This window comes from Drosophila virilis, chromosome 3, assembly GCF_030788295.1.
Source record: "Drosophila virilis strain 15010-1051.87 chromosome 3, Dvir_AGI_RSII-ME, whole genome shotgun sequence".
NCBI lineage: Eukaryota > Metazoa > Arthropoda > Insecta > Diptera > Drosophilidae > Drosophila > Drosophila virilis.
The window spans coordinates 10,617,497-10,644,865 of NC_091545.1; the positions used below are offsets into that span (position 1 = coordinate 10,617,497).

Genomic DNA, 27,369 nt, shown 5'->3' on the forward strand with positions numbered 1-27,369 from the left:
TACTGCGCACGGACTAAATGCTCTCAACAAGCTGAAGCCTACGGTAAGCCGGCATTTGCACTAATACAATGACAACTAAGAGCACGAAATCGTTTGCGCTCACACACCATGCCACTATGCTCACTGAAATCTTGTCCGTCTTCGTTAACGGGATCAATGCTGTTGCAACCAATAGCGTAAACGTATGCTCGCTCATCAGCTTAGCTGCAGCCTGCACTCCATGCGTATATGTGTGTATGTAATTGGATCAACGCTTGTGAGATGTGCCAAGAGAGGATAAATATCCACAGTGCTCATTCTCTGGATAAATGCTCTCTGCCAGTACGCTGATTCGTGCAATTCCACCAAGTACACATTATATATGAACTTGTGACGTAATTGTATGCTCAAACTGAGTACTTTATATGGAAACTTGTGACACAGTTGTTCATTCTTTATGCAAGTAAAACGAATTGCATTTTGATATAATTTTGTATTTTATTTGAATTTGAATAAAACAAACTAGACAACAACTACTTATGTTTAAGTATCGTACGAGTACAAGTACATGCAAGTTACATAAAAATAGTTTAGGCTCGCAGCGGCGCTCGCTCCGAATGGATATATTGGATGATTACGACTAATAAGATAATAAGTATACAATAGGTTGTTTCAAAAAAAAGGCAAAACTTACAGAGGCTACGTCACAACGGAGCATTCACTTTAAAAGTGTGCGCTAAGCGAAGTACGCGACATTTCTTTTCTCATTTGCTTTGTCTTTAAATTTTAATTTCCTTTTTTTTTTTTTTGTAGTTGTGGGATTTTGGGATTTGTTTGTGTGTTTGTGTGTGTTTGACACTAATTATCACTACGCCAGTTGAAGCTAAATAGTTTATAATTTTGTTTCTAAGAATGCTTCTTCATGTTCATTGCTCTTTCGATGAGACTAAACCGAGTTTATTATTGTAAATATATATGTTTGTATATATATATATATATGTATGTAATATATGTATATGCAAAATATTTATTGCTAATAATACGCGCGAGACGAGAAAATAATCAACGAGAAAAACCAAATAAATATGTTTTTGTTTGTGTTTGTGTGATGCAAAGTTTCCTTTTGTTTTCATAAATATTTTTCACTAAGCAAACATCTTGTCATAAGGCATAATTAATGAGGATCCAAAGTGCTCACCTAATGCTTAACGAAGTGGAGTCTTTTCCTTGTTTGAACAGAATCGAACAAATAATCGGTCATCTGTTATCGGTTATCGTTTATCGGTAGGTAATTACGAATACTCTATTCTTTTGTTCTTAGCTCTTTATGGCAAAATATGTGCCACATTTGCCCTACCATGTCATGTTTCATTTTAGGTACAACGTTTCCTCCCGCTCTTGAGTTCTCGGCACTCCTCCTTTTTGACCGGGCCCTAATCAATAGATGTCTGCGGCCAGCTGCAATCCTTACAATCTAATAGGTATTCAGGTGTGTGTGTGTTTTACTTTAGGCTATACAATCCTTCTCTCTAAATACTAATGCAGGTAGTTCGTTAACACGATCACCAGAATTTCGTCATACGTTTGTATTTTCTTGTTTTTGTTGGATTTTGTATTATGGGAACGCGGCTTGGCTTTAATACTTTGAATACTTATTAAAGGACTAATTAAATTTGGCCTAAAACTGAGCCTGGCTATTACCCAACTCCAGTTGCTGCTGCACAACCCCTAGGCAGGCAGGTTGGTCTGCTCGTAGAAATCGGGCTCATCTTCGTCGTTCTTCGCCTCGCTGCCATCCAACTGTGCGAAATGAGAAAGCGAAATTCGGATTAATCTCCAATTCGGGGAGGCAATACGAATGGAGGCTTTACCGCTTGCAATTCCTCCGGCTTATAGAGCGACGCCATTTGTTGACGTATGGGCACCATGAGTATAAGGAAGAACGGGAAGGCCAGCGAGAATTTAGATGACTTGACCGCCCATAACACGGCCAGGCAGAGCACCTGTATGGTGGTAAACAGATGCAGCTTCCAGGGCCGCACACGCTTCACATAGTTCGTGGGCGGATAGTGCTTGACCGGCATGAAGTAAAGTCGTATGCTATATAGAAGGAACGCGAACAGATCAGTTGAGTGTGGATAGGCATGTTTCATAGCTTAGCTAACCGTTCGAAGAGCTGGACGCCGCTCATGGAGGCCACGCCCATATAGAGAAAGACGCCAAAGAGCACGGCCATGGGTATAAGACGCAGCAGGGGCGACATCAGCACCGACAGCCCAATCATGACGCACACAAAGAAGCCGGACAAGCGTTGTTCCTTCACATCGATAATACGCGGCGATTCACCAGGTGCGTGTGTGCTACAAGGTTCCAAACAAAATTATTAAAGCCCGAGAAGGAGGGGAGGCACGTTAACGCACCGTGACATCACCGTGACGGAGGAGACATGGGTTACGGAGCGCACAGTGGCCGCACAATGCCAGGGCATGCCAAAGAGGCCGCAGAAGGTGTTCAACAGGCAGAGCAGCACAATGTCCCAATGTAGGCCGGAGCCCTTCTTCAGGCCGCGCTCCGGCTTGTCGACAATCAGCTCGGATATCTGTGACTCCATGAAGATCAGTATATAGACAAGCAGGGCGGGCACCACACAGGCAAACGGCACCCATGTCTCGAATGTGTTGAATCCAATGAACCAGCCGCGTTTCGTCGGATCGCTGGGCGACAGGCCCTCGGGCACCACCAGCTTCTCGGTATACACCGACGGCACCAGATAATCGACCAGCACGAATATGGCTATGGAAATGGGCACACCAAAATCGCCAAGAGCTCGTCGCGCATTGCGGCCCAGGAAATGCGAATTGCGAAACAATTTCAGATAGTAGGCGACCACAAAGGTCGCCAGCGTGAGTATGGTGCAGAAGAGCGCCGTATTTGGTTGATTGATAGGCAATTTGGGCGTCGGAGGTGCCAGCGTGGTGCTGGCATTCAATAGGCTAACGCTCATATTGAAATTTGTGGCATTCGTGGCGCTCTCGTGCTCGACCAGCGTTGGCGGCGGCAGATTGTAGTCGGCCAGCAGCGGATTGAGCTTGTAGATGGACACTAGCTTCATCATGGTCTCCACAATGTAGATGAGCGTGATCAGAGCCGAGAAGATCTCCTGGGTGAAGCGTGTCAGCAGACGCACATAGACGCTGCCCTCAAAGGCGGACACGCACAGCGCTATAATGATCAGCCAGATGCCCACGTAGACGCGCAGCGACAGAAAATCAAAATTGTTCTCCGTGCAGAAGACCATCAGCGCCTCATCGAAGAGCAGCAGCGGTCCGGTGGTGCCAATGATGACCAGCGGCTGGCAGGACAAACAGTGGAAGACAATGCCAACAAAGGAGCACGCGACCAGCGTCTCAGAGATGCCAATCCAGCTGTCCGTCTTGGCCGAGGCCAGGCCGCCGAATGTGATGGCCGTCGATAGGCAGGCAAAGTACATGAAGATGGTCGCCGCCAGCGTTTCCGTGTTGAGTCCATCGAGTATGTCGCTCTTGTACATGGGCATGCGGCGCTTGAGGTCGTTGCGCAGGCCACCCCACAGCCGATGCGTTTTGTCCATGGGACTGGGCTTCTTCTTTTTGCCATCGTCGTCATCATCGTCGCCTCCATCGCCGCCCGGGCCGCCTGGCCCGGTGATGGCACCAAGCGCTTGTTTCTCCAGCAGCACCTTCTCCTCGTCGCGACCGATTTTGATCATTTCGCTGTCGCGCTTCACCTGCAGCGCCTTAATCTTGCGCGTGCGTATCCAGTCTTTCTTGGCCTTCAGCTCGTCGAAGGGCAGCAGATCGTGTCGATCCCAGTTGCCCGGCGGCAGCACAATCGAATCATCCAAAAACTCGTTGATGGCCGACAGCAAGTCCCGGCGATCGTCCGCCTTGTAGGCAATGGCATGGAAGTGCTCATTGGCCATCAGCGTGGAGATGGAGCGACCCACCTCATGGTAGTCCAGGTCAAAGTTGCGCGGTCCCAGCAGCACGAACATAAAGCGAACCGGCACCGGCACCTCCGTCAGCGTGGGCATTAGCACGCCCTCCGAGAGACGGACAAAGGCAATTGTCGGCTGTTCCAGGAACTCGACGGCACCCACCTGGCGAAGCGAAGATCAATTAAATCCTCCATATGGATCCTCCCGTGTGCAGACTTACCAAAACTGTAGTCGCCTCAGCGCCAGCAGGTATGCGCTTGAGTATGGTATCATTTTGCAGCTTCTTGAGGTCCTCCTGCGAGGAGGAGTACATGTCGTCCTTCATGTCAATCTTAAGCTCATTGCTGCGCTTGCTGCCTCCAATCTCGCTGGCCGGCATAATCTTGATCTTCTTGTCATCGGTGCCGCCCGAGAGGTTCTGTTGGGAGGAGGGAGCTTAGTATCGAGGCACGTCCACGCGATGTACACTGGGTGTTAACGTTAGACAACAAGCACAACATGCAGAACATTTAACAGGCGTGCACTTAAGGGTTAAAGGCTGATTCTTTTTTTTTTTTTTTTTTAATTTTAAATTATTTTTTCTTTATTTGTTTTGGGTGCATTTCGAGGTAACGTTTTTGAGGTTAAGGACAGGCTAACTTACGAGTAAGTTGGTAAATAAACAACACACAATTGAGAACTTGCCAATCGTGGAGTTGGAGAGCATTTAAAGTGGATCTATCTAAGAGAGGGGAGTGGCTACGTGGTGGCTAGGTGGGCTAGGTGGGCTAAAAAGAAACGGCTCGATTTCTAAAGCACTTTAGCGGCGGGCAGGGAATGAAACCGTGACAACTTGTGATACCCTTGCATGAAATTATTATATTATTCTTGATCCCTGTATTAATAGCTGGATCAATAGAGTCATGTCCGTCTAGTCTAGTCCTTTAGTTTAGAGGATGTCTTCAGAAAGTATTGCATGTTTAAGTGGAACCACTTTATCTAATATTTGACATAGGATCGATCGGCAGAGGTTTCGTTTCTTACACAATATATATATATCTCGTTTTTCACGGTTTCTTAAGTTTAATAAACTCCTTTGTTTTTTTCATTTTTACTATGAGCATCATGTTTTCTGCGTCGAACTACTGTATCCTAGTGGGAAGAATCGATCCAAATTTGAACTCCTTTCCGAAAAATATCTTCCCTTCTCAAGATATCATAATCAAACTGATCAATCACGAGTCTTACCGCTGTCCCAACATTCTCTAGCTATCTATCTTAACATCCTTCTACTGTATGATATAGCTGCTATCGATCGGATATAGCGTATATTACTAAGTATGGTATATATGCAACAATATCGGCAAGGGTATTTCATCTTCGGCATGCCGACAAAAGCAGTTGCTTGTTGTTGCAATTCCAGTTCGGCAGTTTCATTCCCTGATCTGTTGCATAGGGGTTTATTTTTGTTTGTCAAATAGGTCTTTAAACTTATTACACCCAGATACGATGTCGTCGAGTGTCGTCGATGATCTATGGCGCCCAGATTGAGCATTGCCGCTGGCGGCGCACTGGAGGTCACACAGATGCTGCGTCTCGCCTTGGCAGATCGTTGTAGGTATTGTTGTAGCTGTTGTTGTTGTTGTAGTTGTTGCTGTTGTTGTTGTTGCTGTTGCAGCTGCTGTGAAGCCTCGGCGCCCATCCAAAGTAGCTTTTGGTGTGGTGCGCAATTGTGAGACAAAGTGTGTTCAGTGTTCAGATATATATATATATACATATATATATAAATATATACATATACATATATATAAATATATATACAGTGGTATTTATACGAAAATGGGCAAACAAAAGAGTCGCAGAAACGAAATAAAAGAAGAGTCAGAACAGAGAAACACAGGACAAAAGCAGCTTGATAAGAATGTCTGTTAACTATAGATGCTAGATATATATTTATATATATATATATATATATATATCATATATAATATATATGTCTATATACAATAGCCGTTCATTACCGATTTGGGTATTAGATGCTGTTGGTGTTGTTGTTGTTGTTGTTATTGTTGTTGTTGTAGTTGTTGTAGTAGTTGTTGGTGTACGATTGGTGTGTGGTTGATGAAATGTAGCACAGTTATGGGCGCATTTATGCAGAAATAGACAAGAGCATATAATGAACACGATCAACGATCAATGATTAACAAATTTTGAAACACATTAAAGCCAATTTATAGCGATTACAGGACACGCACTGAATAAATGCAGGTTGTTAAATGTGAGTGAATTATATATGTAGATCACTGTGGATCACTGAGGATCACAGAGTATCACTGTGGATCGCTGTGGATCACAGAGTTTCACAGAGGAACACTGAGGATCACTGAGATCGCTGTGGATCGCTGTGAATCACAAGGTATCACTGAGGATCACAGAGTATCACAGAGGATCCCTGAGGATCACTGAGGATCGCTGTGGATCACAGAGATCACATAAAGACCCTAAGGATCACTGAGGATCGCTGTGGATCGTTGTCTTACCTGCAGACTCGTGTAACTGTTGTACTTGCGCTTGGTGAAGGGCAATACGCCCTGATGCTCATTCACGTGGCGATGGCGCAACAGCAGCGATCGCATAACCGAAGGCTTGTCATTGATATTGATAAGATCATCGACCACCATCTGCAAAGAGCAAAAAGATAACACCAAGTTGAGAGTGAGAGAAAAAGAGAGATCAAGGCTAGCTTACCTGCTCGACAACGCGATAGGCAACGGCGGGCAAATCCTTTTCATTGAGGTCCAGCAGGACAACGCCCGTTTCCAGGCAGCGACGCAAATTGAGCAGCGAGTGGAATGAGAGAGAGGCAACATGCGGTTTGCCCCAGCGATCGGAGCCCTCCTCCACATCCTCCTCATATTTGATCCAGCGCGCAGTCTCCTTCCATTCGCGGTCATCGCCCACGCCCGTGAGCTCGTCCAGCTGCACGAAGATCTACAACGAATACAACAGCTTTAAATGTGGTCGATTTAAAAGTTTGCATGATCAATGTTTACCTCATGTGGACTGTGATCGACCTCAGGCCTCTGTTTTTGAAATGGTGAAATTGTTATCTGCGGCAATTCGCGCAGCTTGATGGATGAGTGATGTATCTTGTGGCGTCGCAGGGCGCGCGGATCATCCGAACGATGTGATCTCAGCTCATTGAGATCAGCTTCCTGCGCAGGAAGAAACAAGAAAAAGGTGATTTTAGTCGGGTGCCCCAAAAAACAAATAGGGGTTCATAAGCTTAAGGGTTCATTCAGTTGGGGTCTGTGATCAACCTGTGTGGCCGGCGTTTCGGCATTTGTCTATATAGTAGTTGGATGTGAATCCGAGCATGGTTGGCAGCAAGAAAAGCAATGGTAACGAAAGGTATTTGACTGGTTTAGTTTTCAATTGGTTGACTAAAACCGTGGTCAAGGTTAGTTAAGAGGATATTGGTTTGGACAACTAGCTAGAGTTACGGCTGGCCTACCTCCAATGCCGTGTCCTCAGGCTGCACAGAGATCCTACGCGCACCTGCATCACCGTTCTCCTCGAGTGTCTTTTTGGGTTCCACGCTGTCCTGATGTGAGAATTTACGTTGTCTATAATACTGATGGCGGCTGTAAATATAATAGAGATTAGTCTGGAATCGAATGAGAGTTGTAGCTGTGTCTGTGCCAAACCTTTTTCTGCGTTTACGTTCGTGCGATTGGTCCGTGGGCTGTTCATCATAGCTCAGACTGGGCGGGGTGATGACAATTTTCTTCTTGGCATCACCGAACTGGACGTGCTTCTCGTCAGCCGAATTGTCCGAGTGATCGCCGTGTCCAGCACGCTCGGAGACTAGCGGAAAATCTTCGGGTATATCATCATAGTTTTGTGCATTATTCAACGGTTCAGTTTGGCTCTCGTATTCCGAGTCTTCCTCAATGTTCAGATCATTTGTGCGTACTTCAGAGAAAAATTGAGAATAATTAGGATAAGATATATTGAATTAAGGCAGGGGTACTCACTGCTCTTTTTCCGCGAACCAATCGGCTGCTGGCTGTTGTCCTGGAACGTGTTTACATCGAACTTTTCTTTGCGCGCACTTGAGCCGGCAAAGACCTTGTCCATTTCCGAGTCCAGCAGCACTTCATCGGGATCCTCATTGCCGGACTGCAAATGGAAGTGGGAAACGTATATGGGTTACACAATATAGTCAATATGGTATCTATATATATATATATATATATATATATATATATATATTTACTGGTCACGTTATGTGACTCAAGACAACAAAAAACTTTTCAATTAAAAATCTATAAGAAAAAACAGTCATGTGACTCGACGGCGACAACATTCAGCATCACGCAGCCCATTGTTGCTATTATAGTTATTATAGTTGTTCTTATTGTTGTTATTGTGTTTGTTGTTGTTGTAGCTGGCGCGTGACGTCGTCATCGCCGTCGTCGCCTTGTCATGTGTAAATATAATTCTGTAAATATTGACCCAACTCTGCCTCTTGCCACAGAGTTGCAGACACAGACCGCGAATTCATCATCAAGTGTCGCTCTTCGATCTCCGTCCCCCAAAAGCCCCTTGCTTCAAGCATTCCCCAGCGATCACGCACCAGAACACTTAAATATATTTCCATCATATATCATACAATCGTTGATTGTTGATATCGTTGGATCGTACCATCATCTCTTTGTAAGCATATTTAATGGCGTTTATGTTAATTGTTTTTAATCGAAATCAATTGATTTTCATAGTGACGAAGGCATTGATTGACGCTCTTTCAAATCGATGCTAATTTTTTTTTTTTCATTTCTTTATTATTTTTTTTTGTTGCTGAAGTTGTTTGCGAAATACTTGCTCTGTTTTTCTATGCATATCAATCAAGCTTGAAAATAGAATTCTAGTCTATTTCAAATCAGTGCGAAGGCTAAAGATATAATTGTCAATATAATCAATTTATAAACTATAGACTTTATATCTACACACATATAAGTATAAGTTCTTCAGATATTAGTCTAAGCATATATACATATACAATCTAAAAGTATTACTTATAATATATATAGATCGATTTATGTATATACTCTGTATTTCATGACGCGATCAGAGAGTTTCATGACAGCCAATAAATTCTACTAATATTGAAGAAACAAACGAGAAAGTTAGGCTATCTTCGGCACGCCGAACATTTAATACCCTGGTAGACATTTTCCTTTTGCGGATCTGTGAGAATAGAGCAGTTCGATAATGCTGAGTTTATTGGACATATCATTCAAAAACTATTTTCCTTCTTTTCGCCTGATCGTTCCTATAGCAGCTATATGATATAGTAGTCCGATGCTTTTAAAATTTCGACATTATGTAGGGGACATAGCGAATCTTATAAATGCCGAGTTTGGCTTGTTACATAAAAAAAGGCGCTTTATACATGAGCCCAATTTTCGGCCGATCGTTCCTTCGACAACTATATGATAAAGTGGTCCGATCCATGTATTGCAGATTCCAATTGGATTTTTTTTATTGCATGTCTCAAAATAGTCTGCTACATATTAACTATAAGCAACACTTATAATTGAAAAAAATCTATATAAATAATATAGACTGTGACGCATTTGTAGCTAATATTTAGCGATGTTTCCTTCAGCTGTTTTAACAATATCCTCAAAGATTCTTCCATTTAATCTGTTTAATTCAAGGCACAGTGCCTGCCCAGGTGCAACTAGTATACAGGTGACATGTATGTAAATTCATTCGTCAAAGTCTAAGCTCAGCCAAATTAGATTATGCGCCATTAGCTACCTGTTTAAAGAGCTTGTTTTGCACGTGTTTGTTCTGGCGCTGAATACAACGACTTTATGGCTGTTTGCCTGGGCTCAACATGAAATCCATCTTATCCTAAGCACACACACATAAATGAAAATGAGTATGAAATTAACTTTATGCGGCTGAGTCTGTGTGCCGCCTTCTTCTGCCAGCCACAACTGCCGCAGCCACGCCTCCAAATTTACAGCCCTCTAAATTTAACTCCCGCACAATATTTTCTGCTAAATTTCCCTAATAACTTTATGATGTCGTGCTACATATTCCTGACAATTGCGTAGCTGATAAGCGTGCGGGATAAGCGTAACAAAAAAATATGAAAAAAAAAATATAAAAGGAAAACAATAGACTGGAAAACAAATGGGGAAAAATAAAAGCCGAGTTTCAGTTCGATTCAGTTAGGTTCCGAGTTTATAAATAGCAATTTAATAACGCTGAGAGCATGCACGTGGGAATATCAAATATGTGTCCTGTCTGTCCAGCTGTGTGTGTGTGTTTGTGTGAGGGTGTGTTTGCGAGTGTGTGTGTGCGTGTGTGTGATAAGTCAAAGCGTAACGCGCCCCGTTACGTTAATTAATCGATAAGAGCAAAACGAGGCAAAGGAGCGCGAGGCACATATGAATATTGTAATGATGAAAATGATGTTAATTACGATGTTATTGGTAATGATATTGATCATAATGATGTTGATGTTTTTGCCATTTGTGATTAGACAGACAGACAAACAGGCGGAGAGACAGAGGGAGAGCCGCTCGAAAAGTATTTTATCATGCAGGCATTAGCCAAGGCCAACATTATGAGTTAACCGTTATGAGTTAGCAGCTAGTACTAAACTAAAATCCACCAATATCAACCCAACGGCCGCCCACCCAATCAAGCGACCATTGCTGATAGCGCACAGGTGGAGAGCGCACTTTAGCTAAACGAACTGTGCAGCAATGTCAGCGTCGCTTATCAAAATAATCGATGGTGTGTGTACGTGTGTGTGTGTGTGAGTGTGTGTGTCTGCAACGCCCACATACCCACACCCACGCCCCAAACGCCCACTGCCCCGCCCACAGCTGTCTGAACTGTCAATTTTCGTTTGCCGCTGTTTGCTTTGCGTTTTGCTAAATTAATATGAAAATGCCGACGTTGTTTCAAACAACAACGCAACTTGCTCGAACCACAACAACAACAACGGCAAAAATAACAACAACAACAACAACAACAACAACAAAGGTTTGCAACTGCCCGAAATACGAAAATCTCTTGAGAACCTATTTAATATACATTTCACTTGTTGACTTTGAATACTTTTGGTGAAAGTTTAGTTCAAAAATAGACTTGACAACATTTTGACAGTACATCAACTCTTTCAACATTGACCACGAAATATGAAAATAAATTTGAAAATATTTTCAAAAAGTCACATTTTCCTTAAAGAATATAATAATAACATACATTTAAATGAAATAAGAAACAATATACCGAATGCCTAATATAGAAATTATGAGAATAATTTACCTGAAAGCTTTGTACAAAAATATTGAATAACGAGTACGAGTGCTTAAGATGGAAGTGCACGAATAAGAGATACCCTGCATTCAGCGCGGAGTATGGGGAGAAATAAGGGAGGTATGTAGATATCTATCTATATAGATCTATCTATTATAACACTGCGCAAATATAAGAGCTATCGATAAGCCCGTTCTGAGTATGGTATTATGTATATTCTAAATGTAATCTTTAGATTTCATAATGTCCCAAACCTTTAATTATATATGCTTTCCGTCTGCATGTTACATACATCTGCTCAAAGCCATTATACCCTCTATACCTAAAGAAAATAGAATATGGTAAAGGATAACTTAAGTACGAAGTATGATGTCTCTAGCTTTTATAATTTCCCAAATCTGTATATATATATGCTTAACAAAAGCTCCGATGCTTTCCTCTGCCTATGACATACATATGCACAAAACCAGTTCAGCGGGTAGGGTATAAGGGTATATTATACTAGATACAAAAAATGCTAGTTATGCTAGTTAGTTGAGTTGCCTGATTAACTGGCTCACTTGAATTCTTGAAGTCATCAAGAACATACATATACCCATTGAATTCGGTCGTTTGACGAACTTTGTCTGAAGTTTTTTAGCTGAACAACTTTCGCATATTAACAAGTTTGCGTTGAGCAAGAACTTCAATTATCTTTCGATACAAAACTTTAACCCAGACCCAACAAAAAAAAAAAAAAAAAAACTTCTAAAAACTCAAATTGTATTTTTCTGTATTATTTTTTTGCCCACTCAGGTGTGCAGCATTGCGTAAATACTCAAAAATACTCGAACAAGCGCGAACTTGATGCACGAACTCGCATTTAGCTGGTCTTCTGCTCAAAAAGTTAGTCATGTGTGTGGCATGTTCCTTGTTGAATGTTACTGATGCGGTTTGACAACATTTGAGTGTTAGCTGGTAAGTAAGAGGCGGAACGAGATGGGACGGAGCGGTGCGGGACGGAGCGACTTAGAGCGGAAAACAGTGAACGGCACGTGACTTAGAAGTCATAAGCAAGTTATGCGGCAACTTTTTGGTTGCCATGTTGCATGCTGTCAGCCAAATTGAATCAAATTGTGGCAAACAACTTGAACAGATTTGAGTGTTGGCCATTGTTATTGTTGTTGTTGCTGCTGTTATGTAAGCAGCTGGGGCCAATAAGTTTTCAAGTCAAGTTTAGACGTTCGTGCTTAACTTCTCATCACCTCTTTGCAATAAAAACGCCTCCGTCTCAAGTTTCGTGGCACTTTCCACGACATGTCCACGGCCATGTCAGCGGCATCATGCCATTCCCAGTCACTCACGCCTCCCACCATTACCCTTCTCCCACTTGTCGCTAGCTTTTGCACAAACGGCTTGTTCTGCCGAAAAACAGTCAGATGAAAATTTAAAAGGAAAACATAGTAACTGCCTTATGCCCTGTAAAAGGTTGATTAAAAAAGAAGACTTTTTGCTGATAGAAGCGACAGAGCTAAAACAAAAGAACTAAAAAGTAATTTGGTAGCAAATTAATTTCAAATTTGAAAAGTAATTAAATAGTTATAGTAGAGAAATTAAAAAGTTTAAAAGTAATTAAGAAGTAGTTGCGGAGTAGATAAAGAGTAATTGCAAAGTAATTAAGATTGAAAATTAATTATATAGTTAATTACTTATGATATAAAATTTGCTAAGTAATTGCAAATTTGAAAAGTAATTAAAAAGTAATTACATTGTAATTACCTAATTAATTAACACAGTATTCTTGTTGATATTTATATATTTAAGTTAAATTAAAGTAAAGTAATAAATTACCCAATATTCATTCAATACACCCTGTTCAATAATGTATTTCAAAGAGCATAAAAGCAGGAAGAACAAAAATATTTCAGGACCGGAGTCAACCTCGTTCAGCTTTACATTTCATTTTTGACTTGAAGGCATCGAACGGAAAAAATGAAAAAGGAAAAATGTATCCCATGCGTTGCGCATAATTTTCTTCGATTCTTTGGCTCCTTGGGGCCAACCATTTCGTATATTAAATTTGTTTGCACAAATTAACGATGCTCCACTTTGTTTGTATCTGCCCGACTGCCTATGGGTGTACTTGCGTGCGTGTGTGTGTTAATTTGATGGGAATTTTCGCAGCGGAAATGCTTGCTGAAGGACAGGAAGGGCATGAGACAGGCAAGTGGACGGGCGGGTGCCGGGGCGGGCAACAATCGACACGTGCAAAGGTTAAAATGTTCTTTGTGCTCTAAAAGGCGTTAAAACATAATGTAATTGAGCTGACAATAGTCGATATACTATATGATATAGCTCTTGCTGCTCTCGTAATAGTGCGAAAAGTGTTGCATACTTCAAGGTCAACGTATTGCCTGTTTGTGTGTGTGTGTGCGTAGCATGCAGCATGAGCGTACGAATCTGAAATTGTGATTGGTTTTCACTTGGGTGGCTGATGTGTGAATTATGCTGGGCATGCGAATATATATTAAAAGTACCCGCACACACACACACACACACACACACACACACACACACACACACACACGAAGAAACACCCTCATACAGGCGCACCCACATTTCCAGCTTTACAGTTACGACCGCAAAAGTGTGCAAAGATGAGCCATAAAAGATGCTGCCGTCCATGGCCGCGCCCCGTGTCTCATTTGCCGTTACTTGCGCCCATTTTATTTATTACATGACATTGTGAGTGCCCGAAATGGCATGCAGCGACTGTGTGTGTATGCGTGTATGTGTGTGTATGTGTGTGTAAGTAAGTGTTAAATAGAATAGAAGCTGGCCAAGTGGCCAGGCTGCTGGCTCACTTGTTGTGCCAAAATCCTGGCTAGAATTTTATCCAAAATATCTAGCTATAAGCTTGTATATATGTGTGTGTGTGTGTGTGTGTGTGCGCTCGCTCGTGTGTGTATCTGTGTGCGTGTTTTTGTGCACATTTTTTAATAATTTTCAAGGTTGAGCGCTCTTGAAAACTTTTCAGGTATTTTGAGCAAGTGTGTGTGCGTGTGTATGGGCGTGTTAATATAAATGTGCGCAAGTTTTATAGATCAAACATTCAGCGCTTGTTTTACCTTGAAAACTGCAAATATTTAGTCAATAGACGAGACAAAGTTCTCACATTTAATTTTCACAAAGTTGCAGCCCGCAGGCGAATTTTTCATTAGTTCCGTTTTCCGTGTTGTTGCTGGGACTTTCGTAACAGTTGCTGGCTGGCTGGCTGCCTGTTGCACTTTGACCCGCGAGCTTCTTAACAGTTCACTGCAACAGCAACTAGCAAAAGACGCAAGACAGCACACACACTCACACTCACACTGGCACGCACGCACGCACGCACGCACACTACAATAGATGAAAAACGCGTGGAGACGGAGCAGCGCGCGCTCTCAAGCCTTAAAATGTTGTGGCGTCTGGGAAGGCTTCCCAGCAAATGTCGTGACTATGGCTGTGGCTGCTGCTGCTGCTGCTGCTGCCAGCGCTGCCACTGCGTCGCACACATATTACATGCGCAGGCGCACAATGAAGGCGCGCGTATAACTGTAGCATAGTTAACAGCAAATGGCTGCGCTGCCAGCGTCGCTGCAGCGCAAACAGCTGTTCTCACGGCCGCTGGCGCTGACCGAAACTTTTACAACTGCTGCTGACGTAAATCAAATGCACTCTACGTGCGCCCCCAAAAAAAAAAGCTTCGCTTAAAGCTCGCTGGCCATTTTGGCAGCGCTGCGACTGCATTTACGCACAGCTGCATATACTTGACACGTGCCAAAAGCTTTTGTAGCTAGCGGGGCAAAGACGAAAGCGAGAGCGAGAGAGAGACTGAGAGAGAGCATGTGCGAGTGCGAAAGCGAGCCTTGCACACGGTCAAGGTCAATATGTTTGTTTGTGGGTGTTGAGCTGGCGCGCTGCCTGGCAAAAGCTTTAACCAAAAAGCTTGCGCTTTTACCCTAAAAATATTCGAATTATGAACACTTCGTTGCACAAGGACTCAGGCAAAGGCAATCTAATACAAAAATTTTCCATGTTTGATCAAGAAAAACAAAAATAAACAATGTGTAGAGACGGAAAATAATTAAAAACTACATTCGGGAAAATAAATATTGCCTAGGCATACAGAAATTTGCTAAAAATCCCTTTATGCGCACGAATATTCAAAACAAATTTGATTATTCAAAGGAAATATTAAGATCTAAGCAGAATAGCCGAACTATGCATTTAAAAATTGGTTTAATGCAAAATTAGAAATTTTTTAAAAGTTAAGTTTTCAAAAGCTTTCTTTAAAAATAACTAATCAAGAGTACGGCTCTATGAATACATTTTCTAGAATCTGTTTCTAGAAGCTGTAAACAATTTCTTAAATTTTCTAAGACTTCATTTACAATAATCTAGCGACCAGTGTGCACCGTTTAGGGCGTGTTGTGCGTCGTCGATGGGACAGGGGCGTGGCATGTGCGTGCTGAGACCGTCTGTGGCAATTACGAATTGATAACAGGTAACTCATCGCACTCAGAGTCATATAACATGGCGCGAACTGCGTGGGCAAAACTAACGGGATAATTGAAATGTTGAATGCCTAAATCATTGCCTACTTGACAGGGCGGGCGGGGTCGAAGGAGAGGCGAGGCGAGGCGAAGCGTTGGCTACCTTGACAATTAACTTAATGGCCAAGAGCAAACGCGGCTTTCGCTCAGGTGTCAACGATTTCATTACGAGCACTTTCTGGTCAATGCCAATGCCAACAGTTGTTGTAGTTGTTGTTGTTGCAACTGCTTGTTGCCTTTATTATTATTGCAGTTGCAGTTACAGCCTTGACCACGAATATTGATTTCCTGTTGTTGACTGTGTCTCTGCGTGTGTGTGTGTTGGCATGTGTGTGTGTGCGCGTTGCTGCCTGTCCACCCGTCCATTTTGAATGTCTAACTAGCTTCCGGAGCAGCTCACATACGCCCCCCCATCCACTCATTCCCCCCTTCAGTTGTTAACTGTTTCTAGACGCACAATTAAAAATACGCTCTTGTTGTTGTTGCTGTGTGTTTTGTTTTGCACTCACTTTGTGCTTGGCTGTTGTTGTTGTTGTTTATCCATTTGGCTTTGGCCTTAAAGCCGCCCTCGTTGCTGTGTGCCACGCTGCGTATACGTAATGTGCCCGCTTTTTGTCTGGTCTCGTTTATAGATACATCCAAGTGAACGTCTAACGGGTTTATGGCAAACGAACGGGCGGTAAGGGGGGGCGTGTATGGTATTTTGAATGAATGAATACGTGATTATGCGAAATCCCCGCACACGCACACACACACATACGCATATACAGACCTCTTCCAGTCTGTGTCTAGGGTATTGGCACACGAAAGCGAAACTGTAACTGAAATTGAAATTGAAACCAAAGTCGAGATTCAATTTAAATCCGCACAAAAAAAATGCGAAACTGGTTTCCAAATTGTGTCACTGACTTGCTGGCGGGCATGACAACAACAACAACAACAAAAACGAGCGCGGAAATGTATAGAAAAGTAAAAATTTTGTGATAGCAACAACAACATTAACGAAAAAAAAATCAATAACGATTGCTTGACATTAACCGCGCGTACAACCACAACAAAAAAAGAGAGAAAAAATTAAACTTAATAAACAAAAATAATAAAACACAAAAAATAAACAACAACAAACCTAAACGAATTAATCAGACAGATAAAAAATAAATAAAATAAAAGTACATTTTTTGCACACTCGAATTTTAATGCATTTTTTCAACGATTTTTGCAAAAATGTTGTCTGTGGAAAATTACCGGGCATTAGAGCTAATACGATCCCATAAATAATGTATAGAGATATTAAACTGAACTAACTGAACATTAGGAAGCATTCTCAAAGCCGTTTCTCACACAGTTGCCCGTTGACAGAATATGACAAATCGATTTCGGGTAGGTTTCTCTCGTAGACAACTCGCATTCACGCCGATTTTTATGTGCACTCCCGGGGGCTGATTGATAAATTAACAATAAATTCTGGTGGATCAGTGATCGGAGCGAAAGTTGTTGCCATTAATATGCAAACTGTGCTTGCAGTTTGCAATGAGAATTGACTATAAGAAAAGGATCTTTCTATAGAATATATTATGTTTCTATGCGAACTAGTTTCTCAGTCTTAAAAATATCGCCTTGCAAAGTTCGCCAGATCGGGATTCATTAGTTGCAATGTGATCCTCATACTTATGCAAAATCTTATCAACATGGAACTACTATATCATATAGTTTTTATAGGAAAGTTTTGTCGAAGATATTTTTGAAAAAATCAGCATTTTCGAGCTGCATCATTCCCTCATAACTGCAAAAGGCAAATGTCTACAAGAGTATTAAAACTTCGGTGTGTCGAAGCTATCCTAACTTTCTTGTTTCAACAAAAATTCGAAGTCTATTTTTGTTTTCCTTGAAAGCTTTTTTATCTTTAATGCGACTGTCGGATCTTTCATTAGTTAATTAAGTGATATACTTATTATCTTGAATTAGTAAAAGGTTTTTCTCACTTCATAAAATATTTATAGAATATCTCAAAGATCTCTAATCGATATTCAAGTGCTTAGCTGCTATAGATGAAAGGATTTCGGTTTATTCCAATTGTGGCCTTCACTTTCACTATGTCTTATGCTTCATTAGCTAATTAAATTTTATATATATATAGATAAACACTTTTCATTTGGGACTCACCTTTTTCTTGGTATTGAAGCCCAAAAAGGACAATTTGCGCACATTGTTCTCGCGGCCGCTGGCCGAACTGAAGCTCATCTTGGCGCCGTGTCCTTTGGCAGTTCGTAAAGAATTTCTTAGGGGTTTTGGGCTATGGCCTGATTATTATTTGATGATTTGCAGACGCCTGTACCGGCGCAGTTGCATTGAGCTGTGGGTGTTTGGGCGCGTCCACTGCGGCAGCTCCAAGAATCTCGGCATTCGGTGCGAAAGGCTTCCGACTGTAGACCGACCGCAGGGGCTGCAAGTGTGGACAGAGGATACACTTAGAACGCAATTACATTAATAAAGAATAAAGTTATGACTCTGCCTGCTTAAACTGTGGGCCAATTGAGACACACACACGCACACACACACACACACAACAGAAGTCGAGCAATAAAATTGCGCGCTGCGACTCAATTAAAGTCAAATGCCAGCAACACGCACAACTTGCGACCAAGAGAAAGGGGCAGGGATTGGGACTGGAGCTGGGACCGGGGCTGGGGCTGGGACTGGAGCTCGAGCACGCGACTTGCGCTTGATCAATTGCGAGTGTTGAACATTGGAACGCGTCGCGTCTGGACGAGCTCTTGGGTCTGTTTGCGGGCGGCTTTCATTGATCGCCATTTAATGGCGACATTAAAGCCTCCAATTTGGGGGGCAGCAAATAAATATAGTTTCTCTCACTCTTATTTATTTATTTATGAATAATAACTATTTTTATCTTTGTTTTGTTAGTTTTTATTTTTTTCAATACGTAGCAGACACTAAACAAATATAGTTACTCTCACTATTTTTTTTTTATTATTGTATATTAACTATTATTGCTATTTTGCAATCATTTTTATTGTTATTATTATATTAATATTAGTTATTTGTGTTTTAATATTTAAGCTACTATTTGCACTGGATATTATATCCATACAGGACTTTGAACACGCTTCCTTCTTATTCCAGTTTAGGAGCACGCGGCAGATAAATATATAAAGTTTCTCTCATTTATTCATTATAAACTATTTTGTAGTTACTATTAATATCTTTCTTTATTTTTATTTTTAATATTTTAATATCAAGAATTATGACAATATTCCATCCACACACTCATCGGGGCCGCAAACTTGAATACTTATAGTTTGAAAATTTTAAATTAATTATATTTTTATTTTTTTTATTTTTTTTTGAAGGACTTTTTGCACTGGCTACTTAGGCCTTCGATAAAGACAATGTGATATCCACAAATGAGTCGGGGCTTCGTCCTGCGCCCTCACCTAAATGGCTGGGCTACTTATTATCTGCTGCGGGGTGCACTAGTTTTGTATTATTAATTATTAACTATTATTTCGATAATTAAACGCCGAGTGATGTGCGCGACTGACTTAGGGGAAAGCGAACGAGCAACTGACGAGCAGCTGACAAATGCAAAACTTAATCTAAATAGGCGAGCGAATGGATTCGAGTGGCTCATAAATATAGGACTGAGCACTGGAGCTGCGTGCTGGTGGGTCTTTAAAAAACAGTCGTGTAGGCACCTTTTCGAGCAGCGTTTCAACGAATTTTGGCACAGTCACAAATTAAATTATCGAAACGGCGCGGATACGTGGGCGTATCTATGGGATACGTATCTATAGGATACGCGATACGCGATACGAGATACGAGATACGAGAGACGCCAACGCGAGGCGCGCTCAATGACAAACGAAAGCCGTGTGAACCTGTTGCGGTTGCGATGGCGCTGATTTATGTGGCTCCCAGAACAGAATTGACAGCCGAAGCCGAGCCGAGCGCCCGCCGAGCACTGCTCCCCGTCACGGGCTGTTAGAGGGAGGGGGAGGGGGGCGCAGATAGTTCGACCTGAGTCTCGTGCTTAGATAGGGCTCAGGTCTATAGCCTCTGTAGTTGTTTTAGCTATTCCAGGCGATTTATTTTCGTTTTGGCCAAATTCGCGTTATGCAAGAAAAATGTGACCAACGTTTTGTTTGTCTACCTGCGATAAAATTGATGAGCGCGTGTGTGTGCGAGTGTGCGTGTGTGTGTTTGTCTAAAGTTGGCCCTGGATTAAACTTGAGCTTTTGAATACACACACACACACACACATACACGACGCACACATGCAGGGATAACTTTGGTGTTTGCTAACCTTGAGAACAGTGTTGTGAACCGCATTAGTTATTAACTCGTATCGCATGATTTGGCCGTGGTTTTTAACCAAGAGACACGCTTGATAAATTGCGCAAATAGAGAAAAGCGGAAAAGCGTTTGCTTACTTAAGAATGGCTGCGTCTGGCACTTAACTGTGTGTACTCTACAAAGCATTCGAAATTTGAATGAAATTTTAGTGTTGATTAAGGTACTTAAGTACTTGGGAACCGTAGGAAATGGATATTAATATGGATTATTAGTTCTTGCAGCTTTATTGAGTGCATATCATATTTTTGTTCTCTGTTTATGCTATCTAGCCCATTTATTGCTAGATCCTAAGATCCACAAGAAATTGTATACGTTTTGAAAAATTATTTCTTTTAGCTGTTTCGAGTAAACACATATCAATTACTATGTAATATAATATATCAGTATATAGAATATCATCATATCATTTTCCATTTAATTGTGCTGTTAATGTTATCTAATTAATCCCTGCAACGATCCTTAAATACTAAAGAAAGGTTTTATATTTTGGACTATTTTTTCATGAATATTCTTTGGTAATACGTTTCTAATTAACTTTATCTAGTAGATCGCTACCCACTTTACAGATGCTCAGATACACACCAGATCCACAGAATCAGCTCATTTGGACAGCTATTACTATCCAAGTACTTATCTATTATATTAGTTATGTAATCTGATTGAATGATCACAGAACTTCTTCCGCAATATAAATTAAGATCCGTTAAATAAAATCGTGATATGTTTTAGATTTGCCATATGCTCAACCCAATTAACATAATAATTTACTTAATTTTTATCAACATGATGAAATTGAAAGCAACTAATTTATAAAAATCCCCAAGTAAAGTAAACATTAATATGAAATTCTAAATAATTTATGATACTTTTTATAGATCAAACATGAAATCCAAAATAATTTGCGTTACTTTGAATAGATCAAAAACACAGCTAACCCGCGAACTTTCGATCAAAATCAAGGCATAACCCAAAGCGTCGAGGATTTTAAAAATATTCCAGCAATACATCACCCGAGCAGACAGCTTAAAGTGTTTTTTTTTTTTTATAAATTTACTCAACTGATCGAATCGATCGCGTGACTCTCTTCTTTATATTTTTTTTTTTTTTGTTTGTTGCCTTTGGGCCAATTTGTGGCACGTAGCTAATAATTTACACGTTTTATGGTGCACAGAGCCACAAAATAGGCGCATGTTATCAACAACAACAAAAAATTAGAGACAACTTAAAAAAACAGGGCCAGACGGTGGGGCGGATGGGTTTAGCAAACAAACGGACTAGTCGGTCATAAAGCAAAGGTGTTATAATTTAAACCAAAAGCAAATAAACTCACTCAAAAACAATAGCAAAAAAAAAACAAAAACAATTCCAAACAGGAGCCGTGCAGCCGAGGGAACAGCCCAAATTAACGTGGTGATCAATTTTATGGGTTCATTAGCGAAACGACGCAAACGATCGATCGTTCAAGGGTCTGGCTTAGTTTTGATTTAAATTGTTGTTTGTCTACGAATTGTGTACGGCATTAGGTGCTGTCTACGGCTGTCTTATCACAGCGGTACAGTGGACATCCATTATCGAGATCGCCTTATCGATGCGCTGCGATATGCCTCACAATTTATTTAAACAATTGACAGTAATGTATGGCATTTGGCCCCATCGCAAATGATCATCAAATAATTGTCTATAATGTGACGTGTAGCCAAATTGATAGCATTTGCGACAAAAGTTGGATGTGGCCGACTAGAAAATACCCTAAGAGTAGCGTCGGTTTCAGTGAAGATTCCTTTTATACACAAATATATGATTTCATTTCGGACTTAAAATTCTTTATGATATATATCACGAATACCGTGGCTGTGCTTCTTTTCCCTTTCGTCCCACACTATGTTTGGAATATGTATATTTGATAAACTTTGGTGCTTAAGGTCCGATCTTCACGCCATTTTGGAGGCATGGAAGAAAAGATAGCCAAAAAGTGAAGTATACCCAATCTATGCATACTACACGACAGCCCACTTACCAAGTTTATATTTGGCTCTCATAATTTGCAAGCCGATCCTTAAGAAACATATCTCAAAATCAATAGTTATCGATATCGTATGAAATGATAAGCTCACATGGAGTGGGGTTGGGCTATAATTAAGTACCTTAGTTTGATTACATTAAATAGCAGCATAATTATAGTTTTAATAATCGACTTATCAGCTGGCATTCCTGGGCAGAACTTTGAGTGGCATATCTTGATATATGACACGTGCTCGCCCTTATCAACGGACGAAATAATGAAGTGATAAACAACTCGAGATCCAGCCGGTTCTATAGATCATTTGTTAATATATATGCCGCTCAAACAGCTGCCAACTCCAATCGCTGCTGTTGCCGATCATGACCGACTCCGGGTGCACCTCCCAAGAACCGGTTTGCAATTTGCAACAGTTTGCAGCAAGCAGCTGCCGCTGCAACTGCAACTGACATTGAACTTGATACACTTCGCTAAAGCGATCGAGCGAGCGAGAGAGAGAGAGAGAGAGACAGCAATAGAGAAAGGGGGTTGCACTGCCATGGAGCGTATTTCCTGTTTCGCGCACCGCCAAAAACCCGTAATAAAAACGCCACCGTAAAAATGTCAGTTTAGAACACATGAATTATAATCTACTCCAGCTACTGGGGCATTAATGTCGACGCCGGGCAATTATTCGTATTGAAGTGTGCCCCATATATTATTCTCATACAAAATAATAATAATCCATAATTTGAAAGGTATTGTCCAAGTATAGCCCTAAATCTTGTTCAAAAAAAAAAGAAACAAAACAAAACAAGAAACTGCGATTAGACGAAATTTGATTTGCGGTTTGCCAAAAAAAAGCTTTGTTGCCCGCCAGACAGCTCGTCATATCAGCAAGCGCAAAGTATAAGGAGAATAAAACGAGTCGTCGGCCCGAGGGCTGCCAAACGAGTACCTAACGAGTACAAGTGCTGCACCATGAATACAAATGAGTACTCTAAGTAAGCGGGCAGTTAGATGAATAGTTTGACATGTTCATAAGGTATTCTATCTGCATTAGCTCTCTTTCAGTTCTTATTTGACATGATTCTTTGGAAATGCTTGAAAATTTTTTCATTATGAGGCATCTGGACATCGCATATTCGCATATTCTGCTTTGCTTATCATTTTATTACCAAACTGTCGTAAATCGCTTTATCATTTCCGGCTAGAAGATTAAAATGCGTCTTTTCAGCTTTCAACAGCTGGACTCGTGCCACTCTAATGTTGGGAGCTTAAAGATCTATACAAATAAAATCTCTAAAAGCCTTGTAGCCTATTAACCTCTAAATGAAATATATAACTTTTATATTCATTCATTGTCATCCACATAATAGCTCTCTATTTAATAGTAGCGTTTTGTTTAGCGAGCGATTACTGTATATTTACTAGCAGATATGCTTGCTCTCCCGTGAAAATCGAAATAAACTGCTTTGAATTCAAGTTTTATACACATTTTATTGGCAATGCGTATGCACAAATCATATAGCTGTCGTGCTATGTCTCCGCCTATATCTCGAGCAATCCTCGCACTTGCACAAATCTTGTTCCATAAATTATGCAATCGAATTGTGCCTTATTGTTGTTGACCAAGCCGCCGTCGCAGTTGAAAGTAGTTTCCATTTCCACTTGAGTGGAAATACTTGTTGGACTTTATGAAGGATTTATGGCCACACAGGCGAATGTGGCTAAGGGTTCATAGCACTTTGCCAGCTAACTGCACTCGAAGTGATCAAATACAAAAATTACAACAACTACAACAACTACAACAATAAAATAAACATAAAGTACGTTTAGAAAACCTTACGCTTGAACGATTTGCCAACCACATGAGTGTTCGAATGAAAAACCAATTGCGATTCGACAAACCAACTGCAAATAAACAAAACTAACAACAACAACGACGACAACAACAACAATTGGAGAACAGAGAACTCTAATTGGACTATTGGCGACCGACTAATGACCAACTGATACAACTGACAGACGATCGACGGAACCGGGCTCTGACTAACGGCAAATGCGGCGTAATCAATACCTTCGTCAAAGTACGTTTATTTCGATATTGATTCCCCCAATGCCTCTTCTTCCCTTAAGATAAGCGAATTTCACGCTTCTGATCTGGCCGAAACCCCGACAAAATATATCTATAAAAAAAAATATTGGAAAAATAAACTACAACCATAACTCTCAAGTGTTTCATGCATATGATTAATAATTTCAGGAAATACTTGCACAATATCTTAACTTGATGTTTTGTTTTAGGGGTTCACTGGAGCCAAGGCATAGAAGCGCTGCGTCCATTGAGCCCATGACTAATTGTTTTCTGATAAAGTATTTGTTCTTATCGAGTTATGATTAAAAAGAAGAATGATGGAAAATACGAACCGCTTGCTAAATAGCTACATCGACAGATATAGTATTATCTGAAGGAAATTTAATATGCGGCAATCACTTTTACTCTTTTCGTAATTGTTTCAGAAATTTCAGGAACTGTCTAATGATTAATAGACATTTTGCTGGTGAGCTTTTGTTTTGACTGTGCGCCTAGGTTAACCAGAGAGTTTTGATTGTTTACAAAGGAAATAAACTAATAAATCTCGTATTCGTATTAAACACATGAGTATTAAGTATGAGTATATATGAGTATTGCATTACGTATACCCTCTACTCATGCTTAACAGAAATGTCTACACCCCAACCCGCCCACCACGCCCGCTCCAACACCACCTGGCCAGCACAAAGAGGCACACTCTCATTTGTTATAACATACACTCGCGCATACTTTAAATTGCAGCCGTTGCAAATTCCGTGAACCGTGCACAGGAACAATAAATACTAGTCTGAGAAACAAAACATGAGCTGCCCACAACTTGTGTAAACAAAACTGCAGCAACAACAACAACAAAAGCAGAAAGAGTAACAACAATAACAACAACAATCAACTTTAGGCGTCATGATACATTTTGGTTAAATATCAGCAAAGAACAAAAAAACAAAACTACACACAAGTCAAGATAAACAAATTCTCGTTACCATTGTGTTGTGAGAGGGTCACAAAAGGGCTGCAAGGCGTGTGCTTGTGTGTGTGTGTATGAATTAAGGCAGCCAAATTATTGAGCCATTACTCACACAGCTGTAACCGCAGAGGGACAGAAAGAGAGAGAGAGTGAGAGTACGCTTGGGAGAGTGTGTGTAGCAAAGGGAGACAGCGCCAAGAAAGGGTGCGCCCCGTCTAGCATACACTTGAATTTGCATGCCGCGGCAGTCGTAACAACAGCAGCAGCAGCAGCAACAACAACAACAACAGCAATGCTGCAAGCCGCGAAATTCACGTGCAGTCCGAAAGCTTAAAGAGCTGCAAAACTTTAACGGTGTTGATAACGCTGACGTCGACGTCGACGGGCACGTCGCTGCGGCACAAAAGAGTTGTTGTTGCTATTGTTACAGTATTTTGCATAAAACAGCAGACGAGTTAAGCATAGTGCGCAAGAGAATGAGCGTGCGAGAGAGAGACGGCTGAAGCTGAGCAGGAGCAAAGAGGAAAAGCGTAAACTATGTTTACTTGGCTTTGAACAGTTAAACAAAAAGCTGAAATGAAATGACAGAAATGTATGAAATAAATAGTGAATGGGCCAAACTATGCAGAACCAGTTTCAAAGAGATAGAACTAAAGAGTCACAAGGAAAGAGAGCGGGAGAGAGTCTGTAAGTCGGAGTGGCTGTATTGAGTAATCACATGCTGCATTTTCGAGTGTGATTTGTTTTTATGTGAGCTATTTTGATTTAATTTTTTTTTTTTTTTAATAACATTTGTTGGTTATCAAACAAAACAAAAGATGATATGATATAGGGAAGTGAAATTTGCAAAGAGAAAAATAAAAACAAGAGGCGTTTTTGAACACTAGATTGTCAGCTGATCTTTAACTGTATTTTAAATGTTCCATTTGTTTTTGGATCTTTCAAGTGCAATACATACATAAATTGCTTGTCTGGGGTTTGACACATTTCTGAATTGTACTCAGCGTCATAGCCACAAGTCGAAAAGTTGAACAAAAATATTCCAATTTTTAAAATTGGCACAAAAATAGCAGCCAGCGAGAGGCCGAGTCGTAAATGAATATTATAATTGACACGTACTTTAAGAGCTCTTTTACCTACGAATTTGTTGATGGGCTGCAGCCAATTTTACCAGCTGCTCTCTTCAGTTCTGTGTTTCGGAAATTTTCCACTCTGTGCGGCACAACTTCATTGACCGATCTGGAAAAGGGCCGGCCGGGGGTCGGGGCGGGCGAATGTCACAACAAACAAATCGCTTTTCGTACAAATCGCGGCGACGGCGGCGGCGGCTGCGTCACATGTACGCAAGAAAAAACATTCCGAAAGAAACGCGTCGATAAAAGCAACAGACAGACGACCAAAACGACGATCGGAGATGTCGGCAACGGGAACGGCCGAAACAAGACAACCACACACAGACACACACACACACAGAAAATGGCAGAAGTAGCAGCCACAACAATAATAGCAACAACAACACAACGATTCTGACGTATATACGCGTATATCGGTCCGTATATCTTTTACAATTTCTTTTTTTATACTTTTAATGATTTTTTTTTTATAATACTTTTTAGGACTTTGATAGCAACAACGCGCGCGTCGCGTCGTTTTCGGCAAACTTGAACTTGGGGCGAACGGTTTTGCGGTATTAAGAGTCGATCGACGCTGTCTTTCCGGTCGCACGTTTCTGAGCGTAATGATTTACTGTTCCTGCGGCAGCACGTTTTTAAACAGAGAGCAATCGCACACACAGCAGCAGCAGCAACAACAAATACAACAACAACAACAACAACAAGAACCGCAACAACAAAAACAGCAACAACACGTTTTGAAACAGAGCGAGAGCGTTATTTATGTAACAATGTTTATCGTCGACTTGAGCATACCCTGCAGCAGGATTTCGTGTATGCGTCATATTGTCGTACAAAAATATGCGCATTGCAAATTAATTTCTTATATCTATATAACGAGTACCCCAACGTATTTGTTATGCTTGTCAGCGCTTCTTAGTTTTATTGAACTGTTTTTTTGTTAAATTCGACACTT

At 41.1% G+C, this 27,369-nt stretch overlaps 1 protein-coding gene across 8 annotated transcripts; it reads right to left on the bottom strand.

Annotated features, from left to right (window-relative positions):
• Positions 1–457: 457 nt before the first annotated feature.
• Positions 458–27,012, bottom strand: Ae2 (Anion exchanger 2). 8 transcript variants are annotated; one of them, XM_015175270.3, is made up of 15 exons: positions 26,418–27,012; positions 18,013–18,292; positions 7,972–8,116; positions 7,642–7,909; positions 7,449–7,578; positions 7,255–7,281; positions 6,988–7,149; positions 6,683–6,925; positions 6,475–6,615; positions 5,433–5,645; positions 4,176–4,373; positions 2,400–4,117; positions 2,145–2,339; positions 1,851–2,079; positions 458–1,779 (listed from the first exon to the last, which is right to left on the bottom strand). In XM_015175270.3, exons 2-15 carry the CDS (start codon positions 18,088–18,090, stop codon positions 1,708–1,710), a joined length of 3,819 nt encoding a protein of 1,272 aa, XP_015030756.1. In that variant the 5' UTR covers positions 18,091–18,292; positions 26,418–27,012; the 3' UTR covers positions 458–1,707. The 8 variants fall into 8 exon arrangements, with proteins under 8 accessions (XP_015030756.1, XP_070064738.1, XP_070064739.1 ...); XM_070208637.1 differs by having other exon boundaries at positions 26,401–27,012; XM_070208638.1 differs by lacking the exon at positions 26,418–27,012 and adding an exon at positions 19,563–19,709.
• Between the last annotated feature and the right edge of the window lie 357 nt (positions 27,013–27,369).